General features: G+C 41.7%; 5 protein-coding genes across 6 annotated transcripts; 2 read left to right on the forward strand and 3 right to left on the reverse strand.

Moving 5' to 3' along the window:
- Positions 1-280: 280 nt before the first annotated feature.
- Positions 281-764, reverse strand: LOC105491664 (H2A clustered histone 12). Its single transcript, XM_011758252.3, has one exon. It carries the CDS (start codon positions 724-726, stop codon positions 340-342), a length of 387 nt encoding a protein of 128 aa, XP_011756554.1. The 5' UTR covers positions 727-764; the 3' UTR covers positions 281-339.
- Positions 765-997: 233 nt separating this feature from the next.
- On the forward strand, positions 998-9,491 carry LOC105491666 (H2B clustered histone 12). Its single transcript, XM_011758254.3, has 2 exons — positions 998-1,458; positions 9,096-9,491. Exon 1 carries the CDS (start codon positions 1,069-1,071, stop codon positions 1,447-1,449), a length of 381 nt encoding a protein of 126 aa, XP_011756556.1. The 5' UTR covers positions 998-1,068; the 3' UTR covers positions 1,450-1,458; positions 9,096-9,491.
- LOC105491665 (H4 clustered histone 9) lies at positions 4,675-8,580 on the reverse strand. The gene has a single exon (XM_011758253.3). It carries the CDS (start codon positions 8,474-8,476, stop codon positions 8,165-8,167), a length of 312 nt encoding a protein of 103 aa, XP_011756555.1. The 5' UTR covers positions 8,477-8,580; the 3' UTR covers positions 4,675-8,164.
- Positions 9,492-10,821: 1,330 nt separating the features above from the next.
- On the reverse strand, positions 10,822-15,159 carry LOC105491667 (histone H2A type 1). Its single transcript, XM_011758255.3, has 2 exons — positions 13,923-15,159; positions 10,822-11,172 (listed from the first exon to the last, which is right to left on the reverse strand). The coding sequence occupies exon 1, from the start codon at positions 15,108-15,110 to the stop codon at positions 14,718-14,720; it is 393 nt and encodes a 130-aa protein (XP_011756557.1). The 5' UTR covers positions 15,111-15,159; the 3' UTR covers positions 10,822-11,172; positions 13,923-14,717.
- A 207-nt stretch (positions 15,160-15,366) lies between these two features.
- Positions 15,367-25,393, forward strand: LOC105491668 (histone H2B type 1-J). Of its 2 annotated transcripts, XR_011623924.1 has the most exons (3): positions 15,367-15,819; positions 17,623-17,802; positions 20,505-21,557. XR_011623924.1 is itself a non-coding variant. In XM_011758256.2 (2 exons), the coding sequence occupies exon 1, from the start codon at positions 15,436-15,438 to the stop codon at positions 15,814-15,816; it is 381 nt and encodes a 126-aa protein (XP_011756558.1). In that variant the 5' UTR covers positions 15,373-15,435; the 3' UTR covers positions 15,817-15,819; positions 21,564-25,393. The 2 variants fall into 2 exon arrangements, 1 of the variants encoding a protein (XP_011756558.1); XM_011758256.2 differs by lacking the exons at positions 17,623-17,802; positions 20,505-21,557 and adding an exon at positions 21,564-25,393 and having other exon boundaries at positions 15,373-15,819.
- The last annotated feature ends 464 nt before the right edge of the window (positions 25,394-25,857 follow it).

The following is a 25,857-nucleotide window of genomic DNA, read 5'->3' on the forward strand; positions in this document are numbered from 1 at the left end:
GGGAAAGACTCCATCTCAAAAACAAACATAAACTCCGGAATTGGTAAATAGACTTCAGGGATTTGCATATTTGATTTCACTTATTACTCCTGCTGAATAAGCTTCTCCGGTGTATCCTACAATAACTTGTGGGTCTTCATTGCCTTCCAGTGGATTCAGTTACATCAAAAAACATTGTAAAGAGTTACTCCAGCCCAACCGGGAAAGAAGCGCTTTACAATGGGATCTAATGAAACAAACATGAAGTGAAACAAACATGACCGTGTCCAGCTTTCTCTAGGACAGTGTAGCGTGGCTCTGAAAAGAGCCTTTGTTTTTCAGTTTTCACAACCTCGCTCTTTATTTGGCCTTATGGTGGCTCTCAGTCTTCTTAGGCAGCAGCACGGCCTGGATATTGGGCAAGACACCACCCTGCGCGATGGTGACTTTGCCCAGCAGCTTGTTGAGCTCTTCATCGTTGCGAATAGCCAGCTGGAGGTGACGCGGGATGATGCGGGTCTTCTTGTTGTCGCGGGCCGCATTGCCGGCCAGCTCCAGGATCTCAGCAGTCAGGTACTCCAGCACCGCAGCCAGGTACACCGGCGCGCCGGCCCCAACCCGCTCTGCATAATTGCCCTTGCGGAGTAAGCGGTGCACTCGGCCCACAGGGAACTGCAGCCCAGCCCGAGAAGAACGGGTCTTGGCCTTAGCGCGAGCTTTACCGCCTTGCTTGCCACGTCCAGACATACTGGCCACAACTTACTTAAAGTACCCAGCGAAACGAAAGTGGAGAGGCAGCGCCTTTTATAAACACCATTGGGCGCGAAAAAGAAGATATGTCATTGGTTAGAGTTGCCACTTAATTTTAACCAATGGAAGTACATCTTTTGGATTTGCTGATTGGTTGATTAGGTATAACTAACCTCTGAGGTCAGCCTGAATAACCACCAATCAGATACAGGACTTTAACTCTTCACCTCATTTGCATGAGAGGTTCTATATAAAAACGACTCCTGGTGCCTTGCTCCCATTACTTCCCGTTTTCTCGATCTGCTGTTAGTCCGCCTCGACTCGTAGTTCGCCCTCAACATGCCGGAGCCAGCGAAGTCCGCTCCTGCACCCAAGAAGGGCTCGAAGAAGGCAGTGACTAAGGCCCAGAAGAAAGACGGCAAGAAGCGCAAGCGCAGCCGTAAGGAGAGCTACTCCGTGTACGTGTACAAGGTGCTGAAGCAGGTCCACCCCGACACCGGCATCTCCTCTAAGGCCATGGGAATCATGAACTCCTTCGTCAACGACATCTTTGAGCGCATTGCGGGTGAGGCTTCCCGTCTGGCGCATTACAACAAGCGCTCGACCATCACCTCCAGGGAGATCCAGACGGCCGTGCGCCTGCTGCTGCCCGGGGAGTTGGCCAAGCATGCGGTGTCGGAGGGCACCAAGGCCGTCACCAAGTACACCAGCGCTAAGTAAACCTGCCAAGTAAGCGTCTTAAAGCCCAACCCCAAAGGCTCTTTTAAGAGCCACTTAAATTGTCGCTATTAGAGCTGCAAACACGTGTTCCTAATCCAGGTTTAAATAATGGCGATCTATTTAAAGGGGTTGTTATGATCTCATTACATTGAGTAATGCGTACAGTGCTTGTAATCGAGTACAGGCTAAAGAAGCCATATGCACTTTGTTAGTACTGAGTACTGAGTAGGGAATATGGCGCCTAAAAAATTAAGGATGTGCAGGAAATTTGCGTTAACAGAAAGTGCTTCCTGGCTCTTGGCGCGAAAATGGATACTTCCGTTGTGTCGAGTGCTGTGACTTCCTGTTAGAACTTGTTGAAAGCCTATTGTGTCACGTGTACTTTCCACCATTTAAAGGAGTTCTAACTTGAGTTTATATATTTGTAAATTTGGTTCCCGATGGCCTACCAGTACGTATGGCTTTCGCGCGAGCAATTACCTTGTTTAACCCCTTCTAGGCTGTACCCAGCTCTGCCTTGCTTGCTTCCCTCTCACCCCCCCCCCCCCCCCCCCCCCGTTTCCACCTCTCCAGCCCACAAGACATCGGGAAGATGCCAGACCACCAGGCAGGATAGTCTGCAAGGGTAAGGGGAGGAGCACAGCTTTTCTCATGAGTGAAGAAACGGAACATGAGATCATCGCGGAGATTCTTGAATAGTTTGCTAGTTGTTAAGGCATGTTCAGCGTCAATTGGCTCAATCAGTAATTTTTCCTTTTGACAAAACTTATAGAAAAGGAAAAGCAACTGGATCCAGAGGGGAGACAACAGACTGAGACTAGAGACAGTCCGCCCCGAAGCAAGAAGTTGGAGTAGAGGAGAAGGGAACTTCCCCAGCAGCACAGGGTCTGAGCAGAGTTGGGTGGGTTTTATTGTGTAACTGGAGGCTAGAATGACTATGCCGGTGATAAGCAGTGTGGAACTCTTTTGGAAGAACCAAGTGAAAGAAAGGGTCCACGAATTTTAAGCTAGGTTGTTACCTGGCTAAATTTGTGATTTAGAAATGCAGGCCAGTTTCACAGGGAAATTTTCAACGTATATGTGTCTGTATATATATTTAACACATTTGGCCATGCATTGTTCTAGTCTTTGGGGATATTGCCCGCCCTTGGGCATTTGGAGATTAGCAAGGTCATATTGGAAAACTTTAAATACATGCAAAGCATATGTTCACTGTTCATCTAAGTCTTATTTATCCTATCAGCAATTTTGGGGTTACACTAATATTCTAAGAAATGTATCAACAAATAATTATATTTATTGCTTACCTATATAGAAGGCACTGATCTATATCTATACCTATATAGGAGGCAATCACTTGAAGTCAGGAATTCGAAAGCAGCATGGCTAAAATAGTGAAACCCCGTCTCTACTAACAATACAAAAATTAGCTGGGTGTGGTGGCATGTGCCTGTAGTCCCAGCTACTGGGGAAGCTGAGGCAGGAGAATTGCTGGAACCCAGGAGGCAAAGGTTGCAGTGAGCTGAGATCACCTGACTGCACTCCAGCCTGGGCAACAGAGCAAGACTCCGTCGCAAATAAAATTCAAAAACAAACTAAGATACACTATGCCAATGAATTCTACCTTCAGGTATACCTGACTACTCTTTACAGACTAAAATTTTTACTCTGAAGTTATCTGCTGTTATTACCTTTAGACTTACAAACTATTTTTGCAAATGGACATAACATCTTGATTTTATACAATTTACTTTCAGTCCTTTTTGCTTTTTATAAAATTCTGGAAGTGCATTTGTGTTTTAATAGAAATACTGGGTGGAAGTGGCCATAACTTTCTCCTGCTTTCACCCTCACCCCTTTTCTCACTCCCTTCAAAATGATCTCATTTTATTTCTCTCCATAGCACAGATATCCTCCCCCTTCCCCCCGCAAGACAGAGTCTAGCTCTGTTGCCCAGGCTGCAGTCCAATGGTGAGATCTTGGCTCACTGCAACCCTCTCCCTCCCAGGTTCAAGCGATTCTCTTGCCTCAGTTTCCCAAATGGCTGGTATTACAGGCGCCTGCCACCACGCCTGCCTAAATTTTGTATTTTTAGTAGAGATGGGGGTTTCAACATGTTGGCCAGGCTGGTCTCGAACTCCCGACCTCAGGCTATCTATACCGGCCTCGGCCTCCCAAAGTGCTAGGATTACAGGCGTGAGCAACCATTCCCGGTTGATAGCACAGAGTTTAACAGCTTGAAGGAATCAAAAAGTTCAGATCAATGTTATTTTACAAATAGCTAAATGGATGCAAAGCTTAATTTGCTCAGATCGTTAGAATCAGTACAAGATTCCATTATGCTCTTGTTTGTTCCCATTATACCACATATCTCTTTGTCATGTATTTTCTCATTAGCCATGTGTATTAATTTGACTTAATTTGAAACAAAAATAGGGCTCTTTTATTCATTTTTATATTTCATAATCTCTCTTAGATTGTTAAAAAGTTGAATGTGCTAAATTGTCTCCTGTCTCATAAAATAATTTTTTAAAGAGTAGTTCAGTGCTTTACAATAATTGCTGTGTGATTCTGGACCACAGCAATTTAATCTAACAATTGTTACAGCCTCCTGAAGAACACTTCACAGAATAATTGCCTGCTTCAGATTTTCCCATTCTTTGGGAAACTGAGAGTAGCTCTGGGATTGAAAAGTGGAGGTTTATTTAACTGTGGTTAGGGACTTGGCAATCATATGTTTGGTCTGTGTTGTTTTCTAGTATCTGAGCCTAGAAGTTGGAAGTAAAGAGGTCAATGGACCTAAGAAAATGGCATGGCTTTCTACCTTAGATGAGTTGGAAAAACTTAGTAATTCTTCAAGTCCTTAATACAAAGGAGTAAATGTCACAACTCTATGCCCATGAAGTGTAATATATCATGTCACTGCTTTCTTGATATTACCTGAGGTATAAGTACAGCTGGGAGAAGACCTTATCTCTGTCTTCAGGAATATACGTGAAGGAAAGGAAAAAAAAATTTTTTTTTTTTGAGACAGTCTCACTGTCACTGAGGCTGGAGTGCAGTGGCACTGTGTCGGCTCAATGCAACCTCTGTCTCCTGGGTTCAAGCAATTCTCCTGCCTCAGCCTCCTGAATAGCTGGGATTACAGGCGCCCGTGACCATGCCCGGCTAGTTTTTATATTTTTAGTAGAGATGTGATTTCACCATGTTGGCCAGGCTGGTCTTGAACTCCTGACGTCAGGTGATCCACCCACCTTGGCCTCCCAAAGTGCTGGCATGAACCGGGTGGGTGAGCCACCGTGCCCAGCCTGGGAAATTTGTTGTTCATTTGGTTTCTCCTACTTTCTCATTCTTTCTTGAACTAGGATTTTTCTGTCCTATTATAAGTGTCTGAAAGCCAGTTTGTTACTCTTAAGACACTACTCAAATAGAAATATAATACGGCCAGGTGCGATGGCTCATGCCTGTAATCCCAGCACTTTGGGAGGCTGAGGTGGGTGGATCACAAGGTCAGGAGTTCAAGACCAGCCTGGCCAGTATGGTGAAACCCCGTCTCTACTAAAAATACAAAAATTAGTCGGGCATGGTTTCGACTAATGGGACGCCTGTAGTCCCAGCTGCTTGGGAGGCTGAGGCAGGAGAATGACTTGAACCTGGGAGGCAGAGGTTGCAGTGAGCCGAGATCATGCCACTGCACTAGAACCTGGGCGACAGAGCAAGACTCCATCTCAAAAAAAAAATGGGGGGAGTGAATATAATACAAGTCATACATGTACTTCTTATCTTTCCAGTAACCATTTTTAAAAGTTAAAAAAAAATCAGGCGCAGTGGCTCATGCCTGCAATGCCAGCACTTTGGGAGGCCGAGGTGGGTGGATCACCTGAGGTCAGGAGTTCAAGACCAGCCTGGTCAACATGGTGAAACCCTGTCTCTACTTAAAATGCAAAAAATTAGCCAGGCGGGGTGGTACGCATCTGTATTCCCAGCTACTCGGGAGGCTGAGGCAGGAGAATCTCTTGAACCTGGGAGGCAGAGGTTGCAGTGAGCCGAGATGGTGCCATTGCACTCCAACCTGGGGGACAAGAGGGTCAAGACTTCGTTTCCAAAAAAAAAAAAAAGTTACAATTAATTTTAATAATGTATCCTATTTGACAGAATGTATCAAAAATACAGTTTCAGCATATAGTCAATACAGAATGTATTAAATATCTTGCATTCTTTTTTCATTTCAAATCTTCAAAATCTGGTGTGTATTTTACACTTTTACAGTATATCAAAATAAATTTTAATGGGGAATTCATCTGTAATTAGAATAAGAAGATTCTGATTCATGTCCCTAAGGTGTTCCAAGCATACTTGGATGTTATCTAATTGAATCCAGCACCAGTTTTTAAATGTAAACTAATTAAAATATAATTAAACACTCCCTCAGTCACATGCCACATTGTAAGTGCTCAAACTCCATGCATGGCTAGTGCTATACCATAAGACACTCAATGAGCAGAACTTGACCTAAAACCCACTAGGGCACTATGCAAAGGATTACAATTCCTTCTGGCATCACCACTTACTACAGTTTTTCCTAAGGAAGTGTTTAATCCATTGGGCTTGGAACATGAAAAATGACAGGGAAGGACATGTTACATTGCTGCAGATTTCTTTAACAATAACATAACTATATAGACACAAAATGAAAACAACTTTCTCAGGTAGGCCCACAAACTGACACATGAAAATAATTCATTCCTATTGGGATAAGTGACAGGCAGGTTTTGTACCTGTCCTGACACATTTCCCCAAATTCTCCCTTACAGGACTAGCACCACTACTACTCTCTGTGATGGCTTCTCTATCTACTAAGAGAGTGTGATTAAGAATATTACAGGTTTGAGTGAGTGTATGTTCAGGGCAATTTGAATCTATGCTCCTGGAAGAATAAAAATTTAAAAATTACAAGTTTGGGTCACAGACTCTAACATTTGTGAATTGGTTATTTGATTTGACCTCTATTTTGTCATTTTAAAATAAGAGTAGTAAAATCTATCATGAAAATATGAGATATGAGATAATCCATGTAAAGCGTTTAACACAATTTTCAACAAACTTTCAGTGTATCTTAGGAATTACTTTCCTCTTTCACCCTTTCTTTTGTCCCTTTTGTAATACTTTGAAAATTTTAGGTGTTGTTAATCATTGCTTATTTACAGAGTAAGATCAATCTTTTGTGAGGTCTTCCCTTAGCTTGCTCTTAAAGCTACTCTTAGAGCTATTTCAGAAAAGCCTTACTATCCAATTCAAGCCAAATCAGGAGATAAGCAGCCTAAATACTTTTTTTTTTCTCCCCAGATTGATGCCTGCAGCTCCTGGGGAAAGTGGAAGGCAGATAACTCCTTTATGAAAAGGCAGCATTCAAAAACTATAAAAAATATAAATCCAACATTATTAAAATTCTGTACATCCAAAGATATCACGAACAGTTAAAAACGAACCCACAAGGTGACAGAATATATTTGTCACATACTGACAAAAAGTTAAAACTCAAATATATAAATATTTACAAATCAAAACTCATAAAATAAAAACTAGAGAATCTGGATAGACCAAAATTCCCAGAAAAGTGGGAAAATCTCCAAATAGCAAAAAATCTCATTGAAAAAACTCCAATCTGACATAAGGAAATGCTGATAAACAATAATTCTGAAGCACTGCTGGTGGAATATGGGAGTGTAAATTTTAAAATACTATCCTGGAAAGCAAATTGTTCATTTTTACTCATGTTGAATATGCACATACTTTTACCAAATAATTCCACTTTCATGTAACCAGAAAATGCACAGGTGTGTACAGTGCTGTTTTGTAATGAGGAAAAAAAAAAATCAACAGAAATGAATAAAGTATTTACTGACACATTAGAAAACTAGATTAATGGTGAAAATAACGTAGAACTGCACATTTCAACACGGATATATTTCAAGAGCAAATGTAAAAATTCATGAAGATGTTTAAAATAGATTAGGGGTATGTGCATCTAAAGTTAAAAATGCGTAGGAACAGTAAACACCAAATTCAGAATATCAGTTTATCCTAGAATATTAGTTAATTCTAGGATAGGAAAAAGGGAGGGCTGTGCTACTGAGAAGGCACATGAGGATTTTAACTGTAGTTGTTGAGTAAGTGGTGTGGTCACCAGCGCATTTTGTATACTTGATATATTTCAGTATTTAAAAATCGTATCAGAAGGCAAACATATAAAGGAATATTATTACTAAAACTCTTAAGACTGCCCAGCTGTCTTCTACAGTAGTAAAAGTATGGTCTGCTCCCCACTCCAAATCCTGAAGGCTCCAGCATTTAATGGAGCCCCCATCAAACCCCTCATCTCTCCCGAGACGTATTTGAAGGGCCAGAGGGAAGTTAAGTGTCTAGCCCTAATCCGAGCGGTAAACCGGCTGCAGGCAATTTGCAAGCAGCCGCCAGAAGTTACTGGCCAGCAGAGGCTCTTCTAGCCTTGGGAAATCTCGGCCCAGGGCCACCTGTAGTCATCAGTCCACTTTCGACATCCCGAGTTAATCTTGTGTTTAAAACAGGATAAGAGAACTCACTGACAAGGACCCTATTAAGAGACTCAGTTTGCTGTCATTTTAACTCTTTTGTTGAAAGCTTAGGGGCCCTAAAAAGGGCCTTTTTAGAGAACGACAGGGCTTCAAAATGCCGTTTAGCCGCCGAAGCCATAAAGGGTGCGGCCCTGGCGCTTCAGCGCATAGACTACGTCCATGGCGGTGACCGTCTTGCGCTTGGCGTGCTCCGTGTAGGTCACAGCGTCCCGGATCACGTTCTCCAGGAAGACCTTCAGCACCCCGCGGGTCTCCTCATAGATGAGGCCGGAGATGCGCTTCACACCGCCGCGGCGGGCAAGGCGCCGGATGGCTGGCTTGGTGATGCCCTGGATGTTGTCGCGCAGCACTTTGCGGTGGCGCTTGGCACCCCCTTTCCCCAGACCCTTACCTCCTTTGCCGCGTCCTGACATTATCAAGTGATCAGAGAACAAAGATCTGCTGCCTGTGATGGCAGCTTTCTTTTATGGGTAAACCCTGCGGACCAGACTGAAAACCGGAAGAGCTTTGGCGGGAAGTCCCTCCGCGTCGGGGGAGGGGACCTAAAAGGGAAACAGGCCTGCTGTGCACTACTCCCTTTTGTTCTCCTTCAGTCCTTTTTAATCCTCGAGACCTAGGCTGTTTTTCTTCCTTTTTTCACTTAACATGATTCCTGCCTCATAACAAAAATGTTAACATTATAGAAGATACATAAAGCAAAAAGAATAAAATATTATCTCTACATATATACATGTTTTCTTTCTTTGTGTGGAACTATGCTATTTTGTGGCATTTTTCTCCTTAATATACCATGGAAATATACTCCATATGCTAAATTCCTAGCAATACAAGATAGACTCATATAGAATTTAAAGATCTTTCAGGTATATTGCTAAGTTATCTTCTACTTATTTTAATTTCCAGTGTTTGGGGTGTAGAATTATCCCCCCAGATATCGAGCTTGGTAATCCTGGGTGCTTTGGAAAATTGAAGGTTCTCAGAAACAAGTCTAAGAATCAAGATCCCTCTAACTTTGTCTTGTTTCTCTTCCAGGGAGGGACTTTCTCTGGAATTTCCTGATATGACCAAGAAAGCTTCTTACCAAAAGAAGCACAATTGCCTTCGGTTACCTCATTATCTACTGCATGCAGAAAAGAAGACTGAAGAATGCAACTATACCTAGATGAACTTTCCCACAAGATAAAGCTGGCCTCTTGATCTCATTCAGATTCCAAAGAGAATCATTTACAAGTTAATTTCTTTCTCCTTGGTGCATTCCTTCTCCCTAATAATCATTTACTGTTCCTCAAAAAATTGTCTACATTACCCATCTCCTCTTTTGCCTCTGAGAAAGGGTATATAAGCTTCTGTACCCCACTGAGGCGTTGAGGTAGTTATTCTGTGGTCCCCAGCCCTGTACCTTAATAAATTTGTATGCCTTTTCTCTTATTAATATTCTCTTATCAGTTGATTTTCAGTAAACTTTCAGAGGGCAAAAGGGAGGTTTTCTCTTGGCCCCTACACCAGTAGCAGTTTCTGATATGCCTACAACCTTAACTAATGCTGGGTAGAACCATTTTAAATAATCTAACTGTACTAATAAGGATTTGATTTCTTGTTTATGGAAATAACTTTTCAAAAAGTTAATCAGCTGGTTAGTCAGTACAATACATGACCTATTTCCCCCACTGATTTGAGGAACTTATCATATACTGAATATATGAGCCACTGCACCCGGCCTATTTGGTGATTTTCTTGCTACTCTTTATTTCAATGAGTTCCTTACAGCAATGCTTGAAGTATTTTCAAAGTACTCAACTTAAATGTCATAAAGTAAATGAAGATAAACTTTTCATTAAAATACTTTTAAAATTTTTGCATTTATGTTGCAATAAAAGAAAACTTGCCATACATCTTTGGAAAACAAAACAAAACAAAATTGATATGACTGGCTGTAACTTGCTGTAGCTGAATTCAGTATATGTTGTAAAGAGGGTAAGGGAGCATAGATTAATTGAATACTTAATCTAAGGGTAAATACAAATTAAAAATAACAGGCTTAATTATCTGTTGTAAACAAGAGACTTCCTTTCCCATCACTTTCAAGATGTCTTTGTCCTTTTAAAATGTATGCAAATCCTTTTAATGACTACACAGGCCTTATAACTGAGAATATTTTCTCAATGCGTGGAGAGCTATCTCTTTGAAATGTTCATCATTAAAAAAGATAGTGCTCTGTCTCCCAGTTTCCAGTGAGAAAATAGGCCAAACTTTAGCTGTCACCTAACTTGGAATTGCAAAACCTATCCAACGTGGCTATTCCTAATAAGAAAGCAAGATTTCTTTCTGGTTTTGCAATCTCTTCGTAAGATTGCCTGTGATAAGCAACTCTCTGGTTTAATGCTTCTTCAATAATAAAATTATTTCCTTTCTATTCTTTGGGAGATTTCAAAATTGTATTTTCCCCAACATTACTTAACAAATATATTTCTCTGCTTGAGCTTCTCACCAATCAGAAGCCATTTTCTGTATCTGATTTCATGAGTTTTCGCATAGCAATTAGTGACAATAAGGATAGCAATGAATGGTAAAATGTGGCAGAATATGCCATCCCAAAATATGCCATTTTGGAATAAGATTTTGAGATAAAGGCAATTTAAAAGAGTAGGTACAAGAAAGGCAGAAAGGCACTCTCACTGTTCCCTTTTTCCTCCCTAAAAGCGGGAATTAAAATTCCCATGTCCGTGTGAAGAGACCACCAAACAGGTTTTGTGTGAGCAACAAGGCTGTTTATTTCACCTGGGTACAGGCGGGCTGAGTTCGAAAAAAGTCAGCGAAGGGTGGTGGGATTATCATTAGTTCTTACAGGTTTTGGGATAGGTGGTGGAGTTTAAAGCAATATTTTGGGGGTAGGGGGTGGATCTCACAAAGTACATTCTCCAGGGTGGGGAGAATTACAAAGTACATTGATCAGTTAGGGTGGGGCAGAAACAAATCACAATGGTGGAATGTCATCGGTCAAGGCTATTTTCACTTCTGTGGATCTTCAGTTGCTTCAGGCCATCTGGATGTATATGTGCATATCACAGGCTTAGCTTGGGCTCAGAGGCCTGGTGTGGAAGATGTCCTCCTTGTACCAAAAGGAAAAGAACATTTTCATCAAGGACAGGAAGTTGAAACCAAGAAAATTCTGTACAAGCAGATCTCCTTAAAATAATTGTTTTCCTTTAGCCTTCCTACATAGTTACATTTTCACAATTTACTCTGTTCAACCTACTAGAAAAGCATTTAGGTTGTGCTACTTCTTTGGGGTCTGTAATTAGAGCTCCCATGTCCCATGCCACATAAAATTTATATTAAATAAAGTTATATGCTTTTCTCCTCTTAATCTGTCTTATGTCAGTTTAATTATCAGGCCCAGCCATAAAAACTCAAGAGGATAGTGGTAAAATTTTGCCTCCCCTACAAGGATATTTGAGTTTGTCAGACTCTTTAGTTTCTGAAATTGACGGTAAATTTAGTCCTGAAATCAATAGTAAACATACACACAGTATAACATTTTTAAAAATGTGATGCTAATCAGTCTCTTTTCTAATAGGATAACTGACTATCAAGATAAACTTAGTTCAAACAGAGTAACTCTGAGTACTCACATTCTTTCACATTACAAAACAAATCTAGCAGCAAACTTTATTATGTGAGGCGTTTAAATCAGAGCAACTCCATCTTGAATAGGAGCTGGGTAAAATAAGGCTGAGGCCTACTGGGCTGCATTCCCAGAAGCTTAAGGCATTTGTATTCACAGAATGAGTCACAGAAGAGGTTGGCACAAGGTACAGGTCACAAAGACTGCTAATAAAAGCATGAGGTAAAGAAGCCAGCCAAAACCTACCAAAATCAAGATGGCGAGGAAATTGACCTCTGGTTATCCTCACTGCTCATTATACACACTTATAATGCATCAGCATGCTAAAAGACACTCCCACCAGTGCCATGACCATTTACAGATGCCATGGCAACGTAGGAAAGTTACCCTATATGGTCTAAAAGGGGAAGGAACTCTCAGTTGGGGAATTGCCCACCCCTTTCCCAGAAAACTCATGAAGAATCCACCCCTTGTTTAGCATGTAATCAAGAAATAACTATAAATATCCTTAGAATAGAACAAAAGAACAATTTTCTTTACTTCTCTAATAAACTTGCTTTCACTGTACTCTATGGATTTGCCTCGAATTCTTTCTTGAGAGAGACCCAAGAACCCTCTCTTGGTGTCTGGATTGGGACCCCTTTCCAGTGACAGTTACACTTGCAAAATACATCCTGTGTCCAACCACTATACATTTGTGAAATTTATTAAATATTAATTTAAATAAGTTGAAAGACCTTTAAAGACGAACAACTCAAAAATGAATAAAATTATTATTTGGGTTACACAGTATAAAAATCCATCAAAAAGCCAAATATTTTACAATTTTGGGGGCCTCTCAAGTACCTATTTTTGCTAATTGTCAGCACTTATTTCTGTTCCAGAACATCATATTTATACTAGGATTGGAAGTAGTTATATTTTAAGAACAAGAAACAGAAACAATAAAAGGTTATGAGATGTCAATAGACTAAGTGCTAAAGAAATTCCAGATAGGAAGAGGAGGTATCTAGAGAAAAGGAGCTGAAAAGAAATGGGGTAGGTCGACCAAATTTTAGAGCAAGAGTTTTTAACCTGAGGTCCATACTTATATGTCACAACGCCCCTAAGGATAAAATTCAGCAATTGGAGGGTGCTGAAGGGGAAGTCTGTGAGTTTGGGTAGTAAAATATCTATTTTTAAAAAGTTAACCTTGACTGAACTTGAACATTTCACTTTATTATGAATTTAGGCCACAAATCTCAGTACCTGTTACTTTGTAACCCAAAAGACATTAGATGTTTCATTTCTCGTTACAATTGCTGAGTTATCTTGAAACATTTATACTCCTCTAATTAGTAACAGCAATTAGGCTCACCAAATTATATAATGTGTTAACTATATTAACAACATAACTATATAGGCCCATTTATCACTATCAAGTTTCAAAAATACTCTGATAACTGTAATTTAACTTTGTTTGGCATTTTATATACTTAAAACATCATTCTGAGATTTTCCATGTCACCAGACAGCCAAAAGTGTCTACAATACGCAAGAAAACTGTTAATGTCTTTTTCTCAAGATTACATCTGAGTGGGCCAGGCGCTGTGGCTTACGCTTGTAATCCCAGCACTTTGGGAGGCCAAGGCGGGCGGATCACGAGGTCAGGAGATTGAGACCATCCTGGCTAACACGGTGAAACCCGGTCTCTACTAAAAATACAAAAAATTAGCCGGGCATGGTGGTGGGCGCCTGCAGTCCCAGCTACTCGGGAGGCTGAGGCAGGAGAATGGTGTGAACCCGGGAGGCGGAGCTTGCAGTGAGCCGAAATCACGCCACTGCACTTCAGCCTGGGCGACAGAGCGAGACCCCGTCTCAAAAAAATAAAATAAAATAAAATAAAAATAAATAAATAAATAAATTACATCAGAGTTCAGTGAACAGAGGTAGGAGGCAAGATTGTGCAATCTTGGTATGAATATTCCTTATTTAGCTACAACACCAAAAGTTATTTGCACTATCGTACTAAATAACCCTCCTCCACAGAAATCTGCCAGTCTTGCTAGGAGGCCTCAGTTTGTGTCAGGAACGCCCAACACTGTACTTTTCTAATACTCATAAACATTTCTAATACTCATTTCTAAAGTGCATTTCTAATACTCATCATTTGTTAACCATATGATAATCCTCTATATATTTTCCCCCGTATTTGTGAGGAAGACGTTTTAACAGTCTGTGTGCTAACACTTTACCTCAAATTTCCTGAAAGGGTTTTAAGGTTTATTAGAAATAACTATCCTGTCAAGTTCTTCTGGGTAAGCAACTTAGGATATTAGGCCTTTCCAAATGAGAAATGTTTCTTGGGCTCCAGATAACGTCATCCCAGTGTTTTCCTCACTTCATTTTAAAGGAATACTTTGAAACATGCAGTGGGGTGGGTAAGAGAATGCTTCACAGCTATCCATCAGGAAAGATGTGTCTCTGAGAGCCTTTGCAGGGAGGTGGACTATCGTGTCACAAAAGTCCTGCAGCCTCGCTCTCCTACAGCGGCGTCACCAACGAGCTCTCGCAGGAGGCAGCTTGCTGATCAGCAGCTCGGAGTTCTGGTAGCGCCGTCGCGCAGGGTCACCGTGCAGGGCACATAGCGGGGAGACTTCTTGCCGCCCTTGGCCTGCGTGGAATAGCTGTCTGCTAAATTCTAGCCAGGGCAATAACCCTTGTGCCAAAGTGCTTCAAAAACTCACGAAGCCACTGGCACTCTGTGGACACACGCTAAGTTTAAAATTAAGTAGTGGCCTAATACATCTGTTCACATCCTAACTTTTAAACGTGGTAGAATCTGGACCACCTCTCCTCTAGTTTTTTTTTACATCTGCGGTGTTCGCTACACAGTCTTAAAAAGGTATAAGGATGCTTAAGTTTTCCCCATGTCTCATTTTCTTCCACGTGGAAATGTTAAGTTCTTTTAGAGAAGACGTGGGTGGCCCTTAAAAGAGCCGTTGGTTTGGACTCGTTATACTCCAGTTGCCACAAACTAGTCCAGGTAGTTACTTGCCCTTCGCCTTGTGGTGGCTCTCAGTCTTTTTGGGCAGCAGCACTGCCTGGATGTTGGGCAGGACACCGCCCTGTGCGATGGTGACTTTGCCCAGCAGCTTGTTGAGTTCCTCGTCGTTGCGGATGGCCAGTTGGAGATGACGGGGGATGATGCGGGTCTTCTTGTTGTCGCGGGCCGCATTGCCCGCCAGTTCCAGGATCTCGGCTGTCAGGTACTCCAGCACCGCAGCCAGATACACCGGCGCGCCGGCCCCAACCCTCTCGGCATAATTGCCTTTGCGAAGCAGGCGGTGCACTCGGCCCACGGGGAACTGGAGCCCAGCCCTAGAGGAGCGAGTCTTGGCCTTAGCGCGAGCCTTGCCTCCCTGCTTGCCACGTCCAGACATTGCGAGCGCAACTAACTCACCACAAGCAACTACGAAACAAACAGGACAGGCGGCGCTTTTTATAAACACTATTGGGCGCGAAAAAGAAGACGTGTTGTTGGTTAGGACTGCAGTTTAATTTCAACCAATGGCAGTACGTCTTCTGGATTTGCGAATCCTGATTGGGCAGAACTGACCTCTGACGTTACCCTGAATAACTACCAATCAGACACAGGACTTCAGCTCTTCACCTTATTTGCATAAGCGATTCTATATAAAAGCGCCTTGTCGTACCTTGCTCACCGTGTTTTTCTTTTTCCTTGGAGCTTTGTAGCTAGTGTTCGCTATGCCAGAGCCCGCGAAGTCCGCTCCCGCCCCGAAAAAGGGCTCCAAGAAGGCGGTGACTAAGGCGCAGAAGAAAGACGGCAAAAAGCGCAAGCGCAGCCGCAAGGAGAGTTATTCCATCTATGTGTACAAGGTGTTGAAGCAGGTCCATCCTGACACCGGCATTTCGTCCAAGGCCATGGGCATCATGAATTCGTTTGTGAACGACATTTTCGAGCGCATAGCTGGTGAGGCTTCCCGCCTGGCGCATTACAACAAGCGCTCGACCATCACCTCCAGAGAGATCCAGACGGCTGTGCGCCTGCTGCTGCCCGGGGAGTTGGCCAAGCACGCCGTGTCCGAGGGCACCAAGGCCGTCACCAAGTACACCAGCGCTAAGTAAACAGTGAGTTGGTTGCAAACTCGACCCTAACGGCTCTTTTAAGAGCCACCCATCTTCTCAAAGAGAGAGCTGGTGCTTGTATTCCTCCTGTGCTGGCCATTGACATAGTACTTGTAACTCACTACTGTTTTTTTAGTCTGAACTAATCCTTAATGATTTTTTTTTTAGATCTGCCATTCTAATCCCCTTAGAGTTAAGGAGATGGGGAGACTTTCTATTACACGTTCGAAACCGATTAAAATACTCGTCGGTCCCCCAGCGGATAGTGAGTTGGAACAGTGCCAAGTTGCAGCGGTTATCAGTTTGAATTTGTCCGGGCAGCGCCCACCCTTCCTGTTTGCATCCTGATTAGTTGCTGTATCCAGGAAGTCCACGGCCGGTTTGGGTGCGCCAAAGGAATTCAAACCCCGCCTTTATTTGGCCTGCCTTAACAAACTCAGTAAACTGTCAGTTTGTGTTTCTCATTCTTTAGTATTTTATCGCTTTCGGGAAGGAGATTGATTACTTCTCAGTTTTCATTGGATACAGCGATTTTTTAAAAAAGGGACCTTTTATGGCAACATAATCAGTTTTTTTTTTGTTTTTTTTTTTTGTTTTTTTTTTTTTGAGAGGGAGACTTTCTCTGTCACCCAGACTGGAGTGCAGTGGCGTGATCTCAGCTCACTGCAACTTCCGCCTCCCGGGTTCCAGCGATTCTCCTGCCTCAGCCTTCCGGGTAGCTGGGATTAGAGGCATGCGCCACCATGCCCGGATAATTTTTGTAATTTTAGTAGGGACGGGATTTCACCATGTTGGCCAGGCTGGTCTCGAACTCCTGACTTCAGGTGATCCACCAGCCTCAGCCTCCCAAAGTGCTGATTACAGGCGTGAGCCATCCAGTCCGGCTGCAATGGAATTTGAAGGCGGTAGTTTTCAGCCTGATCAATGCTTTATCTCTAATTAGAATACTATTTTCCCTTTATGGTATATCTATATAAGCAAAGGCATTAGAAGCCTAAACAGGAGAATTCGGGGTGTTAAGGCAGAAAACTTGAGGACGTTTATCCCAGACTCTTTTCTGAAATAAGTCAATTTCAATTTTAAAACTCTTTTCTTTAGTATTTTAAATACTGTTTTTGACTTTGCCTAGAAGAAGTGAGGAAAAACAAGTTCCCCCTTATTCAGGTTGTCACAAATAAGAACCAGTCATCCAACAAACGATGTTGCTCTAGGTTGTAACTATTCAGTCATGTGTCTCTTAGGTAAAAATCCAAGGTCTATAAAGCATTTGGAAGCTCCCACTATGACTGGCTTTTGGTTTCAAAGGTAGTAATTGTATATAAACGAGTTACTATCTAGTTTATTTAAAATGGATCTAAATTTAGCACAGTAATAGCATCTAAAGCAATTAGTATTTTTGTTAAATCCACTATCAAATACACACTTTTGTTGACTCATGTCCTATTTTTTTCAAAGCCCAGTTAAATATTGTCTGCTTTATGAAATTTCTTTTTTGAGCTTTTTCTTGGACACTTGTCCAGCCTTTGAAAACTGTCTCTGTAGAGTTTCTAAAACATATATCTCTTTGAATTGTTATCTGGTTTGTTGTATATATTTCTATGTAGAAAATATACACTCAAGTTCTTTTACTTCACCATAATCCCATACTAATGATAACTGAACTGTTATCAATTCTGTGAATAAACAGAACTTAAATTACTTTTATGACATTATTGTTATGTTACAGGGGCCTCTGACCCTCTCTATTAATCCAAATAGTCAGATGATAATTTCCAAGCTAAATAACTTGCTTCTTTGTCTTACAAGATATAGAAATCAGAATAAAAAGCAGAGTTTGTAAGAAAAGGAGGATTGCGACTGACTCATGGGCATATCGTCCAGCCACAGGTGAAAATTTGTAAAGGCCAGGTTTTCGAAAACTACACAGAGTTAAGTTGAAAAGAACCCAGCTAATTCTGTTACTCAGAAGACTAACCTGCCTAAGAGGTAATGAAACAAATGATCACCTTATGGGTTATTTTCATCTTGCTAGTATCCCCTTAAGAATAAGGACAAAAAGTTAATACTTTGCTTGAAAAACTGAATGGGACTGGGCGGGGTGGCTCATGCCTGTAATCCCAGCACTTTGGGAGGCCGAGGCTGGTGGATCAGTTGAGGTCAGGAGTTCGAGATCAGCCTGGCCAACATGGTGAAACCCCATCCCTACTAAAAATACAAAAATTAGCCCGATGAGCTGGCAGGACCCTGTAATCTCAGCTACTCAGGAGGCTCAGGCAGGAGAATCACTTGACCCCAGGAGGCGGAGGTTGCAGTGAGCCGAGATTGTGTCACTGTACTCCAGACTGGGCAACAGAGGCGTTTCCGTCTCCAAAAAAAAAAAAAAAAAAAAAACTGAATGCTACAAGTTCAACCCATTACTAACCAGTTCCTGAAGAATTGGCTTTTTTCTCTTTTTTTTCCTCTGGCTTTTCCCTTCATTTTAAAATGTAATAGTGGATGTAATAGGGGATGTAATAGTGCCTCTTGAGCAAATAGTTTTGGTATACTTACAACAATGTCCTGTACATAATGAGCATTCAATATAAGCTGGCTAATAGTACTGACGCCAGTTGTAACAGTAGCATTAGAAGCTGTAACTCAAGTATGTCCATAAATGACAATAGGAAAAAGAATTGCTGCCACTCAGCACAATTTGGAGTACTGAATGCCATTGTTTACTTTTTCTAGGAGAGTGATCTAAACTGAATGTACACGGCTAATGGTTTGGATAGACAGAGATTTTAAGTGGGCAAAAGTGGAGGCTGTGTTGACAAGAAGCTTTGGGGAATGGTGATATGGACGAATTTCCCAGAATGGTCCCAGAGTATGAGAATAATGTCCCATATGAATACTAACCTAAATTCTCACTCTTCAGAGGAGGCTATCAACAATCAGGTACACATCAACCATATGGCTGTTACGTAGTCTCTTTTCCTATCACCCCACTGATTGCCCAAGTGATTTATTTGTAAACAATGTGACCAGGATGGCAGGCAATGGTAGAGGTGATACTTGAGCTCTGTAGTATAGACTTAGCTCACCAAGGCTGACCTCTGGATACTGATGCTGCTAAGTGCCCCATATGTCAGGGGAAGTATTCTTGTATTCTTGCAAGTATTTTGTGATGGATAAGGCAGGGATTTGTCTTCACTGAGATAAACCCTCTAAATTTGGATATGCTTCACTTTGCTATTGCTAGCCAGGACCACCTATTAACTTACTGAACACTTTATACCTCATATCTCAACATTTTTTGGACCCATTATACAGAAAGGGTGAGGTAATGAATGGATGACCATGGGACTCAGTAGTCCTAATGTGTACCACATTCCTTATAAGCAGAAGTCTCAGTTTTTGGAAGACTCAGTTAAAGTGGCATGTAGTCATTTAGCACCCTCTTGGAGTACTGTTCAATTTTGGATGTTGTAGATGTGCTGAATAGTGGCTAAGAAAAGGCATAATTTCTTCTGTAGCCAAAATGCATTGGTTAAAGAAAAGAGATGTAGGAATGGAGTGGTCCGTCTCATATTACACTTAATAATAGCCAACTCAAAAAAGTTATGCTTTCCATGTTTCCAACTCAGGGCTCTCTGCTGTTTTTTTTTGTTTTAGAAAAGGAGGAGTACATACTCCCACCAGTAGTCATGGAGATGCCTCTTTGTTTATTGATTTACCAAAAATGATTTATTTTTATATGAAGTTTGAAGCAGTTTAAATTACATTCATTTGCTGGCTTAAAGAACTGTGGGAAGTCTTGACTTAATGGGAGTTGGGCTTTTGGACTCCTCCTCTGTCAGTTTTCTTTTTATTTCTGTTTCCACCCCCCGCTTCCCCCACCCCTCCCCTCTCTTTTTAGGGGCATAGGCAAGGAACTGTGACAGATAATTTGAGTATTTTTAAAAATACTCTCATAAAAAGTACACCTTTGGCCGGGCGCGGTGGCTCACACCTGTAATCCCAGCACTTTGGGAGGCTGAGGCGGGCGGATCACGTAAGGTCAGGAAGGAGATCAGCCTGGCCAACATGGTAAAACCCGGTCTTTACTAAAAATACAAAAATAAGCCAGGCGTGGTGGTGCGTGCCTGTAGTCCCAGCTACTTGGGAGGCTGAGGCAGGAGAATTGCTTGAACTCGGGAGGCGGAGATTGCAATGAGCCCAGATCGTGCCACTGCACTCCAGCCTGGGCGACAGATCTCAAAAAAAAAAAAAAAAAAAAAAGAAAGAAAGAAAACCATTTTTTCCACAACACTTTTCAAAGAATGTTTTAAAAGCAATGACAATCCATAATCAGTGAGAATTCCCACCCAGATTATGGTCTCAATTCCTTTTTCAAAGAGCAGTCAGGCTACTTGGAGACCTGGGTAAATTTACGGATTTTAATACATTCAAGAGGAACAGCAACCAAATGCCGTCTTTGGATCTGGTGGGATCTCATTCAGACAAAATCAGTATAAAAAATACTTGAGACAATTCAGGATTTTCTTTCTTTAAGGGCTAGGTATTGGATAATGTTACACATCATTTTTAAAATTTTCTTAGGTGTAAAATCTCAGTGTATTTTCTTTATATCCGTATCTGTTAGGATATTTGTGAAAATATTCATAATTAAAATCACATATATGGGATTTCATGTTTCGGATATTTTTTAGACTCCCTCATCTGTCAGTGTGGGTGCGGATAATGAAACAAAATGGGCAAGATGTTGGTAACTGTTGAAGCCTCCGCGACGAGCCTTGGGAAGTGCAGGATTCTCTGTATTTTTGTGTCTACTTCGGGATGTCCATGACCACTCCCTTTCCCCTCCAAAAAAAAAAGTTTAAAAAAAAAAAAAAAAGCTGGCCAAATCAGTGAACGTATTTCTTTTTTGGTCAACAAAGGGCTACCTTGAGAGGAATCTACATGCAGAAAAGCTCAGGCGACTGAACTAACGAAACGCTGCAGTTGGCACAGAGAGGAGTTCTCGGGGCCGCACCCTCCTCTGTCCCGCAGGCGAATTGAGAAGCGCTATCGCCATCTTGTGGCGATAATGGATAGGATAATGTAGCTAAAACTTTGTTTCGTTTTATTATTTAGATTAGGTATTTCATTGCTACGGTTTAATAATTGAATATGCAAAAAATACTATAAACCATCCCATCCCCAACAGTCCCCAGCCGCCCAGTTCCCTCATCTACTTGGCAACGATTCTCTTTTTGACCAAACTGTAGGCGGATTCTTCTGAGCCCTCTTCTGGACTAGGTGGCCACCTTGGCCTATAAAGACCTGAACAAACCCGAACGTAGTTTCTAATAGGCCCGATCTCCTCAAGTGCCTGCCTGAGAAAACTCAATTGATGCTGCCAAAGGAATTTATCATTTGTTTCAGTCAACGTCTGAAGATAGGGCCCTCGTCTCCCAGGCTTTGTGGAGCCTGATTTTGATATGTGCCAGTTATGAAACCCAGATGGTTTCCCACTGTCAGTGGTTACTAAATAAAATCTGTTTTTGTCATTTAAACTAAGGCCTGGCTGTGTTTTGTCTTTGATATACTACAGTGAACCACTTTTCGTTTCCTGTGTACCTGTCTGGAATACCTTTATACAAACACAAATAAACAAATGTGTCCCCTTTCATTCAAATTTGCCCCCTTTCATTCAAATGATTGATGGTCACATGTTCTTCACAGGTTCTGTCTCTTGCTTTTCTCATTAACTATCTGTCTTATTGCAGGTGGAATGGCTGAAACTTCTCAGCAGGTGCACCTACACTAGTGACCTGAGGAGAGAAACCCTAACCCCACAATGGCTGCATCTTCTCTGAAGACGACACTGATGCTCATCTTTGAAATGAAGGGCAGTTTGTGCATTTCTCCATGAAGGTATCCAGAAGCAGCCCTGCCACAGCTGCTGTGGGGCGGCTGAACTGCTATTCCTTTTCTAGGGTGGGATCCCCACCCTTTGTAAGGAAGGATATTGGGGTCCTAACACTGGGAACTTATCTTGTCAGTGAGGCCTTCTTTAACTGCCATCTTGTAATTCAGCACCCCATCTGTGTTTCCTGTTCCAATTTAGGCCTTTTTTTTTTTTTTTTTTTGTCATAATATACAGATCTGAAATGCTATGTTTTACTTATTTATTGGCTTATTATCTTTACTGTACCATCCTCCACACTAAAAGTTTTTTGGAGCTGGATTTGAGAGTTGTGGAGTAGGTTATATTTTGATCACTTGTATTTCCCATCTTCTAGAACAGTGCCCAGCAAAGTACTTCTCTGAATAAATGAATAAAGTAATATTCCTCTGCTCCGCTGTTGCCAACTGGAATATCCTGAGGGAACTTTCTTTGCTTTCCTCAGGGGATGATCCAGAAGATGAAAAACAAATTGTCATTCCATATAGTTCTCTTCTGAGTGTTTTTCAGTTTTGTTAAAACTCAGATTTCTTCTTTTTACCTGAATGTTTTTTTGTTAATGATTATTAGCATATACAGTATTTTCTTTTATCTACCAAAAAAGGCAGTTGATACAGTGCATGACTTGAAAATATACGTGCGTTCTCTGAGGCTCAAACTCAGGACTGTTATTATTTGGAAAGCCTCATAGCCTGGTTGGGTTGTGGCTCCCAAGAAATCATACCTAATTTCCCTTTGAGATCACTGATTTCCGAGTTTCCATTTCTCCCAGAAGGGAAACACTGTCTCGTAAGAATTTATGTGTCATGAAGGCTTCCTTTTTCATCTTGCACTTAGAAGGACCCAAGACTTGAGGGCTGCGCTGTCAACACTATACGTTGTTCACCCTCTCTTTTGTTCTAATTATTTATGTCTTCCTGCCTTCAGAAATATCAGTTGCTCTTTCACCAGCCATTGTTTCCTCTCTGGCCCTAGTACAGAGTAGGTGACGTAGTACAGTTAAATGGCTGAATGCTGGCAAACTTGTCTCCAGCCTAGATTTCTCCTTATTTTAAATCTGCACTTGCAAGCACATGGCCTGAGATACTCCTCTCGAAATGCCACCAAAAGGACCTTATCATAAAAAATCGCCACAGTCTATTCAGGGCTATGTATTAAGGGACAATAAAATGTGAGTCATGGCCAGGCGCGGTGACTCATGCCTGTAATCCCAGCACTTTGGGAGACCGAGGTGGGCGAATCACGAGGTCAGGGGATCTAGACCATTCTGGCTAACATGGTGAAACTCCATCTCTACTAAAAATACAAAAAATTAGCCTGGTGTGGTGGCGGGAGCCTGTAGTCCCAGCTAATTGGGAGACTGAGGCAGGAGAATGGCGTGAACCCAGGAGGTGGAGTTTGCAGTGAGCCGAGGTGGTGCCACTGCACTCCAGCCTGGGTAACAGAGCAAGACTGTCTCAAAACAAAACAAAACATGAGTCATTTACATTGTTTTATTTTATCCAACTTAATTTTTTTCACAAACATGTATCATTATCCTCATTTTAGAGATGAAGCTGAGACTTAGAGTAGAAAACATCCTTAAGTCACAAGACTGATAAAAGTGGCAAAGCCAGTACTAGAAAGCAGAATAATTTTGATTCTGAAATGTGCTCCTTCTCGTATCAGCTCATGTTCCCTCCACATTCCTTTTCCGCATGTACCCAACGGTTCACTTGACACGTATTTACAGATTTGTGCATTCCCACCCATTAGACGTACATCTCCACCTCCAATGACTTGCCAACTCTTATAGATTATTCCCGCACATTTGCTTGCTTTTCATTCATTCCTTCATGGATTCGTGGCACATAGCACGAACACATGCTGTGTCACATGTATTCACTGCTGACTTCAGAGGCTGAAGGAACATAGCCTAGCATCTGGGGCCCTTATTTGAAAAGTTTCTGGTTTCTCCACTTCTAAGCTCTCCATCTTCCAACCTTCCTGACAGATAAGAAATACACTTCAAAGCTTAGTTTGAGAAAGCAACTTCTCAAAAAGTTTTTCAAAAGAGCTTCTATCCTTTTAGTCTGAGTTTTAAACCATTACTTGTTGCTATATACATTTTTCCAGCTAAGTTTTGAAAAATTATTTCTACCGGGCCGGGCATGGTGGCTCATGCCTGTAATTCCAGCACTTTGGGAGGCTGAGGCAGGCGGATCACGAGGTCAGGAGTTCACGACCAGCCTGGCCAACACAGTGAAACCCCGTCTCTACTAAAAATACAAAAATTAGCTAGGCGTGGTGGCAGGCGCCTGTAATCCCAGCTACTCGGAGGCTGAGGCAGGAGAATCGCTTGAATCTGGGAGGCGGAGGTTGCAGTAAACCAAGATTGTGCCACTGAACTCCAACCTGGGTGACTGAGCTAGATGTCATCTCAAGAAAAAAAAAAATTATTTCTACCTAGAATGTGTGTTTCATGCCTAACTAAACAAGTTCTTCCCTTTTCCTCACAGAGAATGTCCTGTTTCCATGCCTGGAACCTACTCCCTATTCTGTCTTCAGTTTCATCTTCTAATGCCCATTCTTGATCCCTTTGATCTATTGCTTTTTTCTAAACTCAGGGTTCTTTAAGCCTGTTTTGCATTTTTGCTCTTCTGCCATGTACTTTGTGTGGCTTCTTTTCTGAACATTTCCATCTCCTCAAGAATAGTAAGTATCACATTGTAACCTCACACACTGTCAACACAAGTAAACTTCAGTCTGTTGATTTGTTCTGAAAACAGTGGAAATAACTGGTTCTCTTCTCTTCTCTTCTCTCTTCTCTTTTTTCTTCTCTTCTCTCTCTTCTCTTCTGTGTTGCTCTGTCACCTAGGCTGGAGGGCCGTGGCGCAATCTCGACTCACTGCAACCTCCATCTCCCTGATTCAAGCAATTCTGCCTCAGCCTCCTGAGAGCTGGGACTATAGGCGAGCACCACCACACCCCACTAATTTTTGTATTTGTAGTAGAGACAGGGTTTCACCATGTTGGCCAGGCTTGGTCACAAACTCCTGACCTCAAGTGATCCACCTGCCCTGGTGTCCCAAAGTGCTGGAATTACAGGTGTGAGCTACCATGCCTGGCCAGAGCTGGTTCTTTTTCTTTAGAGCAACTTTTTATAGATGTCAAGGTAGAAAACAGAGAATTTCTTTGTAACTTGCAATTTCTACAGTTGGCAGCCTCCTCTGCTCAGGCCTTGTCAATGTCTGGTTTTCCCACCCTCCCAGAAATGGGGTCTTGATCTGTCACCTAGGCTGGAGTGCAGTGGCGTGATCATGGTTCACTGCAGCCTCAAACTCCTAGGCTCAAGTTGTCCTCCTACCTCAGCCTCCCAGGTAACTAGAACTATAGGTGTGTGCTACTACAATGACTAATTTATTTTCTTAGAGACAAGGTCTCGCTATGTTGTCTAGGCTAATCTCAAATTCCTGGCCTGAAGTGGTCCTCCTGCTTGGGCCTCCTGAGTCACTGGGATTACAATAATGTCTTGTATGAAGTAAGTTTGTCTTGATATGTTTCCTGCTCAAAACAAAATGCAACTTGTCATTTTCAAACTCTAAAATTCTTCTAGTGTATTTTTAAATGTCTAACTATAATATCAAATAAATTAACTTTTATGACAGGGAATTGTTGCTTTGTCATTCAGCTTACTTGTCTGGTAAGCAAAATGCCTTGGGTTCAAGTCCACACAGAATTTTGTTTTTGCATTATGTAGCCTTCCCTGATACTCATGTCTTTCCACAAAACTGTCACCCCTAGATAAAGCCTCATTTGCTTCATCTTGTAGGTTTCACACCTGACCCACAAGCTTTTGGATAGTTGAAAGAAGCTATAATGGCATAGCATTTGTTTTATAATAGTATGTAAGATTGATAATAGACAAGTCAATAGCTTCCACATTGTGTTTAGGCTTTCCAGCAAAATTGGATTTCAATAACATATTTAAATATTTATATTTATAAACTTTAAAAAGTCAATTTTATGTAAAAAGTTATATTGGAGTTTATCAAACTAATATACATATATATTTTCTTTTTAAGACAGAGTCTGGCACTATTCAGGCTGGAGTACAGTGACGCATTCTTGGCTCA

Source organism: Macaca nemestrina, chromosome 5 (genome assembly GCF_043159975.1).
Source record: "Macaca nemestrina isolate mMacNem1 chromosome 5, mMacNem.hap1, whole genome shotgun sequence".
In the NCBI taxonomy this organism is placed as follows: Eukaryota; Metazoa; Chordata; class Mammalia; order Primates; family Cercopithecidae; genus Macaca; species Macaca nemestrina.